The sequence below is a fragment of the Emydura macquarii genome, unplaced genomic scaffold, assembly GCF_026122565.2.
Source record: "Emydura macquarii macquarii isolate MOO-44397 ecotype Brisbane River unplaced genomic scaffold, CSIRO-AGI_Emac_v2 contig_573, whole genome shotgun sequence".
Taxonomy (NCBI): Eukaryota; Metazoa; Chordata; order Testudines; family Chelidae; genus Emydura; species Emydura macquarii.
The window spans coordinates 984,901-996,759 of record NW_027130710.1 but is presented as its reverse complement, the minus strand read 5'-3'; the positions used below and the strand labels follow the sequence as shown (position 1 = coordinate 996,759).

The window sequence follows — 11,859 nt, the reverse complement described above, 5'->3', positions numbered from 1 at the left end:
GAGAAAGGCAAAGAGCTCCGGAGAGCCGGCCCCGCCCACAGCTCACCGTGCCCCCCCCCCCACACACACACTCCGGAGTCACACCAGGGCCCCGCACTGGCTCACTCCGGAGTCACACCAGGGTCCCTCATTAGCTCTACGGTTCTCCGGAGTCACCACGCCCACTGTCCCGGGTCACTCCGGAGTCACATCAGTAGGCAGGATGGGGCCCTGGCCCCTCAGCTTCTCTCTCTTGCCTCTTCTAATCCTTTCACTCCCTAAATCTGGAGTGAATCTGGACAGGGTGGGAAGGGGCCAGATCAGCAGCCCGGAAAGCTGTAGAGTGGGGTCCGGACGCCTGGGTTCCATTCCTGGCTCTGCCACCCTGCTGGGTGATCATGGCCCCGTCAGAATCACAAAAAAGGAGGGTTGGCAGGGACCTCAGCAGGTATCTAGTCCCACCCCCTGCTCAAAGCAAGACTAACCCCAGCTAAATCATCCCAGCCAGGGTTTTGTCAAGCCGGGTCTTAAAAACCTCTGAGAATGGAGATTCCCCCACCTCCCTAGGTAACCCATTCCAGTGCTTCACCACCCTCCTAGTGACCCACTTTTCCTAACATCCAACCCCGACCTCCCCCACTGCAACCTGAGACCATTGCTCCTTGTCCTGTCACCTGCCACCACTGAGAACAGCCTGGCTCCATCCTCCCTGGAACCCCCTTTCAGGTAGTTGAAGGCTGCTATGAAATCCCCCCTCCCTGGCCCCACCCCTCGCTGTGCCTCAGTTTCCCCTTCCGCAAAAAGAGGATAATGACCCCTCCTTTTGTGAATTGCTTTGAGATCCATGGAGGGGACAAGCCTCAAATTTAGCCTCTGTGATTTGCTCCTGCAGGGGAGCCGGGGTTCAGCTGTAATGAACTAAGGGGGATTGTTCACTGCGGGTCGTGGGCGCAGACTGCCGCCTGCGTTGCCCAGCGTGAGCCGATCAGGGGCCTGCTGGTTGCATTATAACGCTGCAGGTTCAAAGACGGCCCGGACGGGGAGACGGTGAGGGGCATGTGGGGAGGGGGAGGCAGAGAGGCCGTCAGGCATCTGGGAGAAGAGAGGCAGATCAGTGGCTCCCTGGAGAAGCAAGCAGCCAATGCCGCTTTTTATTTAATTGGCGCGCCTGGGAATTGCTCACATTTTCCAGCCAGATCGTTAGCTTCTTTCCATGCACCCAGGTGACCGCCGGGCTCCCAGGCCAGCGCCAGAGGGAGCAGGAAACATGAGTAAGACCCACAGGGGAGAGCACGGTGTGTGGTATCCTCTAACATGCTGCAAAGGGATCAGGGGACATTTAAAGGAGCAGCGCCCAGAAATCAAAGCGTTCCCGTGTCATGGCCACTGCTCCCCCAGCCGGTTCTCGGGATGGCAGGACGCCTGGGCCGGGGGGCTGGTAAATTGCTGGGGCATAAAAAGCTTTTCCTTTCACTCAGTGTGTTAAGGTCCCTCACCGAAGGCTCTGAAGGCCACTTAGAAGGGGGATAAAAGGGAAAGTCCAGTAGCTGGTTAACAGACAGGAAACAAAGGGTAGGAATAAACGGTTACTTTTCAGAGTGGAGAGAGGTAAACAGCGGGGTTCCCCAGAGATTGGATTTGGCCCTGCGCTATTCAACATACCCATTAATGAGCCGGAAAAGGGAGTGAACAGTGAAGCGGCAAAATTTGCCTATGAAATCATGTTGGTCAAAATAGTTAAGTCCAAAGCTGACTACGGAGAGTTACGGGGGAATCTCACAAACCCGGGTGTCAAAATGGCAGATGAAATTCAACAAAGAATCCTGGAGAAGATGGGGGTCGGAAGGGAGCTCAGGAGATCAGCTAGTCCGACCCGTTGCTCAAAGCAGGGCCAACCCCGACTAAACCATCCCAGCCAGGGCTTTGTCAAGCCGGGCCTTAAAAACCTCTAAGGATGGAGATTCCGAAGTGCTAAGTAACGCACATCGGGAAAAAATAATCCCAACGACACATCTGTAGTGATGGGGTCTAAATTAGCTAAGACTGCTCAAGAAAGAGATCTTGGAGCCATCGGGGATAGTTCTCCGAAAACTTCAGCTCGCTTCTTGGCCACGAGCAAAAAGAATGTTAGGAACTATGAGGAAATCAATAGAAAATAAGACAGAAATGATCATCAGGCCACAATATCAATCCATGGTGCGCCCCCACCTTGAATACTGTGTCCAGTTCTGGTCGCCCCATCCCAAAAAGGATATAGATTCAGAGAAGGGCAACAAAGATGATCAAGAGATATTTACCCTTTCCCACCATACAAAAATCAGGGGTCACCCGACGAAATTAATACCCGGCAGGTTTAATGCAAAGAAGTACTTGTCCACACAATGCCCAAGTAACCTGTGGAACTCACTGCCAGGGGATGCCACGAAGGCCCAAAGTATAACGGGGTTCAAAAAAAAAGATAAGATCCCGGAGAATAGGTCCATTGATGGCTATGGGGCAAGGTTGTTAGAGCTGCAACCCCGTGCTCATGGCAATCTAAATCTCCATATGCCAGAGACTAGGAGGAGAAGCTGGGGTGACTCCAACATCACCCTGTTTTGTGCACTCCCCCTGAAGCTTCGGCAGATGGGAGGCTGGGCTAGCTGACGCAGCATGGCGGCTCGTCTGTCCCCTGGATCGCACTAAGGCCTTGCCGACGCAGAGACGTGGCCACGGTGCCACCCAACGGGCATTCCTGCCGGGCCAGCACCTTGCATCCACACGCCAGCCCACAGGCTCGATGGAAGCGGGGTGCGTCGTGGTTTGGAAGCCGGAGATTTTCCGCGGCCAGCCTCTGGCTCACGCCCTTTTGCTACGGATTGTGGGTGACCGGCTGTGTCGTGTGGAGTTCCCGCAGGTGGCCCAAGGGATTTGGGAGCCATCATCCACTACCCCGGCGTCAGGAACATTGGCAACAGCTCTGTGACGCTGGCCCAGTTTCACCTGAGACGGGGGAGGCCACGCTGCTGCAGCCGGGATCGACTTGCCCCAGCATGACGGTTGTTTACCGTTTAATTACCTAACAGGAAGTGGTCTCTAACGAGGCCTCTCCTCTCCTGGGGGGCCGTGGCTGGGGAGCTGGCAGACTTCCCTTCCGAGGCACGGCTCCCAGGGCTCAGCGCCGGGAACGTGGCACCTCAGTTCAGCAGCTCGGGTGTGTGGCGCCTGAACGGTTGGCAAGGCCTGGTCTATGGGGGAGCTGGTGAGAATTGCCCCCCTCCCGCCGCCGCCCCGATTCCCCAGAGCACTCTTTCTGGCAGCAGATTACCACACGAGGCAGCTCCAGCCGGGTGACAGGAACATAGTCCCCACATGCGTCAGGTGCTGTACGAAGCCCGGAATGCGCCATCTGGCCTCCAGAGGGCTCCCAGCCTGAGTATAGAGTGCAGCACAGACAGGGTGCGCTGGGGAGCCTGCAGGGCGGGGGGGGGGCGGTTGTAACTTGGAGGTATTGGAGTCTGTTATTAGCTGCTCCTTTCTCCTGGGGCCAGAGGGGAGAGCGGGCAGGGGGGCCAGGAGTGTGGCGGGGGGGACTGGGACTTTGACCATCTCAGCTGTAACAGCAAAGGGGGTGGGCAGATCTAAGACAGGCAGGGGACAGTGCTGGAGCTGCAGAGGGGGGTAGATCCGGCAGGGATGGGGGTAGCAGAGTTGGGGTGCAGCAGAGCAAACCCAGCTAAACACTGCTGGCGCCAGTCCCTTTGCCCCATTGCATCTCTGCCCCGCCAGGGACCACGCGGCAACAGGCCCCGGAGCCGCCTGGCAGTGCCCCCGTGTCTGGGCTTCCTTCCCAGCCCATCCTTCCAGTGCCAGGGGCTGCCCACCCGCCCACCTGCTGGGCCCATCTCCTCGCGCCATTGGGCCAGGCCCCAGCCCAGCCGCCGTGTCACGAGCCCCGAGCGGCGGCCCCCCCCCAGGGAACACGAGCTGCTCCCCAGACACTGCAGCTATTGTCCGGGCTGCCCAGGCTGGCCGTGCCTGGAGGGGGAACACAGCATGCCCACGGCCCCAGCCAGGAGAGGAAGCCCGGTCCTGGAGCCAGCGGCTCTGTGCTGGCAGATGACACCGGGGCCCAACCGGCCCGATATCCCGGCTCCCGCAGCAGCCAGCTCCAGCCTAGGCAGGGGGTGTCTCCACACCCGCCAGCCAGGGCTGAAGTCTCGGAGGCCCCCCTGACCTATCGGCAGCTCCGTGTCAGCTTCTGGCCTCAGGGCCACCCTGTGTGCGGCAGGGAGTCCCGCACGTTAACCAATGCGTGTGCGAAACGCCATGCCAGCAGCAGGGTGGCACCGGGGTGGAGGGCGTGGCCCAGCCACAAAAGCGCCCGCCCGTCAAGATCTCTGGCCAGCCAATGGAAATCGGTGCCACTGACGTAATTGCTTTTAGCCGGTGTCTCATTAGCTACCTCGGTTTCATTTTTGCATTTGGTTTGGTTGTTGTAAACAGCCCCGGCTGGATTTGAGTCCTTGACCTTGAGTGAAAGCCAACGCAGTTGTTACTGCCCTCTGCTGGGGGCAATCAGGACTGCTCTCGTGTGTGTCATAGACCCCATAGTGCTGATGGGGATTCTCCAATAGCCAGCTGAGGCAAAGAGGCCACCCCATCGCTCTGCTCAGCAGAAACTGGTTTACCCATGGCTAGGGGATTGTCCCAGAGGATAAGGGGCCAGCAGAGAGCTGGAAGCTCATGTGGTAAGGGCCTGGGGTTTAGGCCAACGGAGTGGGGGGGGGGCTCGCCCCATAATCTCTCCTCCATCAAAAAGTAACCCCAGGGGGGTGAGCACTGCAATGTGACTGCCTCAGGCACTGGCTGGGCGGGCCCGGTGCCATGGGTGATGTGTCCCGCTGGCCGTACACATCCTGCTATGGGACCAGCCTATTCCCAGGGGATGGAATAGCAGCAGCCCTGCCCCCCATAGGGGAAATGCAAAGGTGGGGAGACGCACGGGAGGAAGAGGGGCTGGGGGCACAGCACGGGCAGAGATGGCTCCGAAATCTGCCTCCTCCAAACTTCAGCTCTGGGTTCGGCCCCGTCTCAAGCACCAAGCGGCTGGAGGAAGGAGATGCTCCCGGGGGCTGGTCCCCACGGCCTGCTCCCGGCCTGACCTGTGCCCACAGCAGCCGCTTTACTTCTTTCCCGGGGTGGCAGTCCCTGGGTCTGCAGGAACACAGGCCAGAGAACTGCAATGTGCGGGGGGGGGCTCCCTCTGCCCCTCCCTCAACCCTGCAACCCCCCCAACAGCAATCTGGGGGGGCAGGCAGCTCTTACTCCAAGCCCCCTCTCATTTCACCCCCTGGAAGCAGCCACTGGGTGAGGATTTGAGTCACTTCTCCCCCCCCAACAATGAACCCTGCCCCCCCCACTAGGCCTGCCCCCAACCCTCACTGCTCCAAGCCAGTTCTCACAGCCAAGCCGCTGCCGGGTTTATGCCAGGAGACACAGGCAGGACTCCTGGGTTCTCTTCCTGGCCCTGTCTGGGCGAGCCACTTCCATGCCTCGGTTTGGGGGGGCAGGGTGGCAGATCCTCAGCTGGGAGGTGCCCTGGGAAGAGCCTGGGGCAGGGCTGGCTGTGGGGCAGGGCAAGCAGCCCACGCTCTGAGCCACGCGGGGCAAGAGACTGAAGGTTATACCGTGGCCACAGCCCAGAACAAACTCCCCCAGGAACGAAGGATCGGCCCAAACCCCCCCACCCCCAGCTCCCCGGGGCCAGGCAGACGGCCCAGCCTCCGCAGCCCCGGCCTCTCCCAGCAGGAGGCGCTGCGGGAAGCGATTCCAGCCGGGGCGCAGCAGACAGGGTGCAGAACAGAGGCAGGTTCCTGCTAATAAATCTCTATTCTCCAGCGACGTATAAATACATTTACTACAGAGAGTGCAGCCCGCACAGCCCGGGCGGGGGGGATCAGGAAGATTTGGCCTCCCCCTCCAGCGCCGGGAAAGGATGGGTGGGGGTCTGAAATGACTTCCAAAGCCGGGAGCCTCTGCTGAGCTCCCTGCTAAGCTCAGAGACCCCCCAAGGTCCCCCCCCAGGCCTGATGGGGGAGCTCTCTGCTTCCCCCAATACAGGGCTCCCAGCTGCTCCCCTTGGCCATCTCCCCCTACAGGCAAGAGGGTGTTACTGTACCCCGAAGAGCACCCTGCCCTTCCAGGCAGGGCAGGGGGTGCACCGGATGTCGGGGCGCCATGGGGGCGGGGGGGGGGGGGGCTGGGAGTTAGTTATGGGAACCAAGGGAGTACGGCCCATGAGCCCCCGGCCTGGACAGGACAGGACAGACAGACAGAGCTTGCTGACAAACCATCTCTCCCCATCCCCCCGCAGGGATCTCTCCTTTTCTAGTTATGTATTAAGGCAAAAGGTAAATCCCGCATCCCGACCCCCCCGGGTCGAGCAAGGCCGCACCCGGCTCAGCACAAAACAGCCTTTATCCAGGCTGGAGTCTGCCCCACAGGGGGCATGGGCTACGTGGGGGAGGGGGGGCAGCATTCCTCTCCTCCCCAGATTGGAGCCCGTCACCCCCGTCCCAGGAGCGCCTCCTCTGTCAGCTGGAGCAGAGTCGGCCGCACGGGGTGCTCCTTCCCGGGGCAGAGGGGACAACGCCACCTCCCCAAACCCACTTGGGGGGCTGCAGTCACCAGTGGCAGACCTAGCTCCATCGGCAGGCCCCGGCGTTCACCGGGACAGGGAGCGTCGTGGCTGGGAACACAGACGGAGGAGCCCGGGAAAGGCTCTGAGCAATGCCCGGGGTGTGTGTGTGTATGTGGGGTGGGGGACACAGGACATGGGAGCTGGGCAGAGCCAGACAGAGCAGGGTGTTACCCCCAGGGGGCTTCAGTCCCCAAGGGGCAGGGGGACACACGCATCTTCCAGCAGGGCTGTGCGGGTCAGGGTACGACTGGCCTAGGGAGCTGCCGGGAGGGTTGTGGCTCCATCCGGGTCGCCAGCCCCAGGCCCGTGACTGATTCAGATAGAGAGGGGGGGAGGGAAACGGAGGCGGGAGGGGAGGGGGGGCCAGGAGCACAGCCTATGTGGGGATGGTGTTGGTGGCAAAGAGGATGATGAGGATGACGACGATGGCCACAATGACGCAGATGATGGCGATCATCTTGGCGTTCTTCCACCAGTACTTGCGGGCCACCTTCTGCGAGGTCGTCTTGAAGTGTTCAGACTGGGGGGGGGGGTGGAGGAAGACGGGGGGGTTAGTACCACGCTGATCCAAGCACCTCCAGCTAGCAGAGCAGGGGAGCCCCTGCCTGGCTCGGCCCCTAGGCTGGTGCATGCTGCCCCCCACCTGCCAGGGGCAAACTCAACCAGGGAGATTGGGGGTGGGCAGCCACACCCCCACCGGGCGAGGCCACACCTGGACACATACGTGCTGGGCTGGAAGGTCTGGCTGGAACTGGCCTTCACCCATATTTACGTGGGCCATCCCAGTTTGGTGCTGGGTTACCAGCCCCCCGCCAGCCCCCGCTCGCTGCGTCAGGGCTGGGGGGGGGGGCTCCCCCACCACAGGAGCTCTCCAGCACGGCAGGTGGAAATCAGCTGACACGGGCAGCTCCGCGGGCATGAGCGGAGCCGGCAGGCGGGTTCCCACGCAGGCGCTGTCCCAGCCCCGCTCCGCCGAGCCAAGCCGAGCCAGCCCCCCGTGCCCAGCGCCAGCGAGCTGAGGCCACGTGATTCCGGAGCTGGCCCCAGGGGAGCAGTTCTTGCGTTTGCCCCCGAAGCCGCTGGCAGCGGGTTAAACGGGCCCCGGGCCGAGCCCCTCGTGTAGCACCGAGAGCCTCAGAGGGGCCGCGCCGGCGCGGGACAAAGGGCAGCAGGCAGGCAGCGTTTATCAGCGGCTGAGCAAACAGCCGCGCCCCGCGGGCAGGCAGCAGGGGACTTGCAGGATCCGAACCCGTGAGAGACGTCGGCGCACGGGTCTCCACGGCGGTGGCATGCTCAGCCGCAGCCCTCAGAGCGAGGTGCGGGGCATGCCCAGCCTGGGGTAGCCCCAGAGCATCCCAACAGCAACGCCCCAACCCCATATCAGGTCTCCGGCCCCCACCGACAAACCCTCTGCAAATCAACTCCGCTATCGGGGTCCCCCTCCCGCTCCCCATGACCCAGCCAGGAACCTGACGATCACAGTACCGGGGTCTCCCCCTGCCCGCGTCCCCCCCTCTCCGCCCCCCCCCCCAGGACTCACCGTCGCCTCCAGGTCCTCGGTCTTGTTCCGCAGGTGGTCCAAGTTCTCGCCCCGTGCCAGGATCCGCTCCACGTTCTGTGTCATGATGTTCTTCACCCCCTCCACCTCGCTCTGCAGGTTCTTCACCCGCTCGGTCGCCATCCCGCCGCCCTCCTGCGGGGAGAGGGCCCACAAAGGGGTCAGCCAGAGAGGGGCGCACGCCGACGGGGCGAAGCCTCCGGGGCCCAGAGAAGGGAGGCCCCAGGGCAAACAGGGGAAGGGGCATGGGCGCGGAGATGGGCCCTCATCTAGCATGGGGAGCACAGAGCCAAAGGGGCGCTGATCACAGGGCAACAGCCCAGTTCTGGGGCCCAGCTGCAGCCCCGTCCACCCGTGGGGCTCAGAATGCAGCACGGACACCGAGCAAGCCCCACAGCCTCCCGTCATGTGGGGAAACTGAGGCAGCTGACGTCACAAACCCAAAGGCAGGGGCAGAACCAGGAAAGAACCCAGGAGTCTGGTCTCCCCAGCACCCCCCACTCTAGCTACTGCATCACAGCACCCCAGCCAACGTAAGGAAAGGGGGATCCTGGCACCAAAGCAGCCCTGCGGGCACAGAGCCGAGTAGCCGAGGGAGGGGACAGGGCAGGACTGGGGGGGGAGGGACAGGGCAGAGCAGCCCCCCCCTTCTCACTGTGGAATGTCAACAGGGAGCCTCCAGCACCCGCGTCACAGCCTCTAGGGCCAGCCGGACTCGCCCAGCCGGTCGGGTGGGTCAGGACAACCGCACAGCCACTGCAGTTCCGCCCCCCGCCTGCAGGGGCGCAGGGCAGCAGGTGTGACATGGCCAGCCCAGGGGGGCCTGGGGTAGAGAGGGCACAGCCCCCCCTACACACCTTTCTACGGGGGGGAAGGTGGGGACGCTCTGTCTCCAAGGCCCTGCTTAGTCCTTTGCCTCCACGCGGAGCAGAGACCCAGCAAACTCAGCCCGCCCAGGGGCCCAGGACAGCCCCAGGATGGAAGCACCCCCTCCACGCGGAGCAGAGACCCAGCAAACTCAGCCCGCCCAGGGGCCCGGGACAGCCCCAGGATGGAAGCACCCCCTCCACGCGGAGCAGAGACCCAGCAAACTCAGCCCGCCCAGGGGCCCGGGACAGTCCCAGGATGGAAGCACCCCCTCAGCGCATGGGGCACGGACAGAGCCACCCTTCCCCCCCCCGCTGAGCCTGACCCGAGCGGCGGGGTCGGTCAGAGCCGGGCGTGTCGCGCTGGGCGCGGCCCAGGCCGGAATCTCAGAAACGCTGCCCAAAGGACGTCAGGGCCCGGGAGCCGAGCCAGCACGGTGCCCAGGGAGCCAGAATACCCTTCAGCACGGCTGCCACCTCCCCTTCCTGACCATTCCTGGCAGCTCACCGGGGCCCATCCTGGGGCCCCCACTCAGCCCCCCTTGGCAACACCTGGGGCAACAGAGCTTATTTCTTTAACCCTTCAGGTCCCAGGCCGCTCCCACCAGCCAGCCCCAAGGAGTCCTCCAAGGGGCTCCAGACTGGGGTGTCCCACGCAGCAAGCGCCAGGGCCTCCAGGCTAATTTCGTGACCCCCACATGCAAGGGGGTGGACTGGGGGGTGGGGTGGGATGGCATTAACCCTTTGCCCGCTGTCCGTTTGTCTGCCCTGAGCTGGGAGCAGCAGCTGCTCAGAGACGGCTAGCTCAGATGGACAGACAGACAGACAGGGCGTCCCGGGTGCCACAATGGCCCAGAGCCCTCTGGCCCCCCGCAGTGGGGATCCAGGCCAGCAGGGGCCTCAGAGGCACCAGTCCTTTGGCAACCGCCCCCCTAAAGACTCTCCTGATTCCCGCCCTGCCCCCTGCATCTTCCCAGCCCCACAGACTCCCAGGCCCTGGGCAGCCCAGGCCAAGAGACCCCCCATGGTCTGTGCCCCCTGTTGGACCCAGCCCAGCTGTGAAGGATGCTACAGCCCCCTTCCACCAATGCTGCCCCCAAACGCCCACTGAGCCGCCTCCCCCACGTGCCGGCTTCCGCCCCCGAAACTGCCCTGCAATTCAGGGGGTGCCCCCCGCTCCACCTGCGGCCAGCTTAGGATGCAGAATAGGGCTGGTCACCAGAGGCCGCGGCACGGGTGCCCCAGGCACGGCAGAAACCGTTAGGCCATCCACTTCCCTTTTTCTAGGCCGCTCTGGAAGGATGGGGGGGTTGATCATGAGACCCAGCGTGGGGGGGGAGGAGAGAAAAGCGAGGGGCCAGGCAGATCAGAGCCTGTGGGTCCATGGGGCCCCTCGGCAAACACGGGATGCAGCCAGGAGCCTGTTACTTTTGGGGGGGTGTCTCTGGGCTCAGGAATAACCCTCCTCCCAGGCCCCCTTTGAGAAGCTGCAGACTCCCCCCATTCCCTCCCTGGAACGGACCCCCCATGCTCCCCCCCCCCAACCTCCCCCCACTGGCTGCCCCCCCGTCATTTCTACCTGCGCCCAGCCCTGGCACTCACTGCCCGGGACGCCCAGCCCCACCTGTCACCCTGGAGACGGCCGAGGCAGCAGCCTGCAGCTCCGAGCACCTCGGGTCATTCATCTCGCCAGCTTCCTTCCTCCCTCTGCCCCGGTCCCTGCGCCGCCCACAGACAAACCCCCACCCCCCAGCAACCGTCGGGGGGGGGAGGCGGGCTGGGCCTTGCTCACTGATACCGGAGTGGGCGCACCTGGGAGCCAGGACTCCTGGGTTCTGTGCCCAGCTCTGGGAGGGGAGCAGGGCCTAGTGGTTAGAGCAGGGGGGGGGGGACTGTGGGTTAAGGACTCGCAGCAGCTGTTTCCAGCCCCTAATTCATTACCAACCCCACCCCCCAGGCAGCCGCTCTGACGCCAACCCCAGAGCCGGAGCCGGGCCGCTCCCCGGGGCAGCCCCTGGCCGCGGCGGAGTCACTCCGGACGCACACCCGGATCGCCCCGGGCCCCGGCTCCGCGCACCGGAGCCCCGCGCAAGTGCCGGGGGTGGGGGGGGGCTGGGGCACATCGGAGCGAGCCGCCGGCGGCCCCGATCCCGGCGCTTACCATGTTCCGGGGCTGCTCCGCTCCACTTCGCTTCGCTTCTCCGGCCACTTCCTGGTGCGCCAAGTTGCAGCCGAAGCTTCCTGCTTCCTGCAGCCCGGCTCGGCCCGGCCCGGCTCAGCAGGTCCCAGGTGCGAGGGGCGGGGCCCGGCCTCCCCCCGCCGCTGCCGTTTAAAGAGACACGGGCCTGGCCCGGGACAGCCCGGCCCCCCCCCCCACCACCCACGAGCAGGGATCGGGTCCCCTCGGCTCGGGGCACAGAACCCAGGCAGCACGGGTGGGGCGGCCCCACTGGGCCCCCCAGTGGTGGGCTCCCACCCTGACTCCTCCTCTCTCCTGCAGCCCCTGGCCACAGCCCCCCCCCCCACACCTTGCCACTCTCAGACCTGTTCAGGAGACCCTCTCTCTGGTTTATTAAGAAGTCTGCTCCCATCCAGCCTCCTGCCCCCTTTCACCCACCCCGCCGGGGTGTCTCCCCTTTCCTCCCCCCTCCTTTCTGTTATGGTCGTAATCAACTCTCATGCTCCAGGGCTGACGGCCCCCAAGGGTCAGGCAGGAATCCCTACCCAGCCCCACGGCATCATGCCGCAACTACGGGCAGTACGGGGGGGGTTCC

At 63.7% G+C, this 11,859-nt stretch overlaps 1 protein-coding gene across 1 annotated transcript; it reads right to left on the bottom strand.

Moving 5' to 3' along the window:
* Positions 1-4,760: 4,760 nt before the first annotated feature.
* On the bottom strand, positions 4,761-11,430 carry VAMP8 (vesicle associated membrane protein 8). Its single transcript, XM_067540305.1, has 3 exons — positions 11,247-11,430; positions 8,202-8,354; positions 4,761-7,181 (listed from the first exon to the last, which is right to left on the bottom strand). Exons 1-3 carry the CDS (start codon positions 11,247-11,249, stop codon positions 7,038-7,040), a joined length of 300 nt encoding a protein of 99 aa, XP_067396406.1. The 5' UTR covers positions 11,250-11,430; the 3' UTR covers positions 4,761-7,037.
* Between the last annotated feature and the right edge of the window lie 429 nt (positions 11,431-11,859).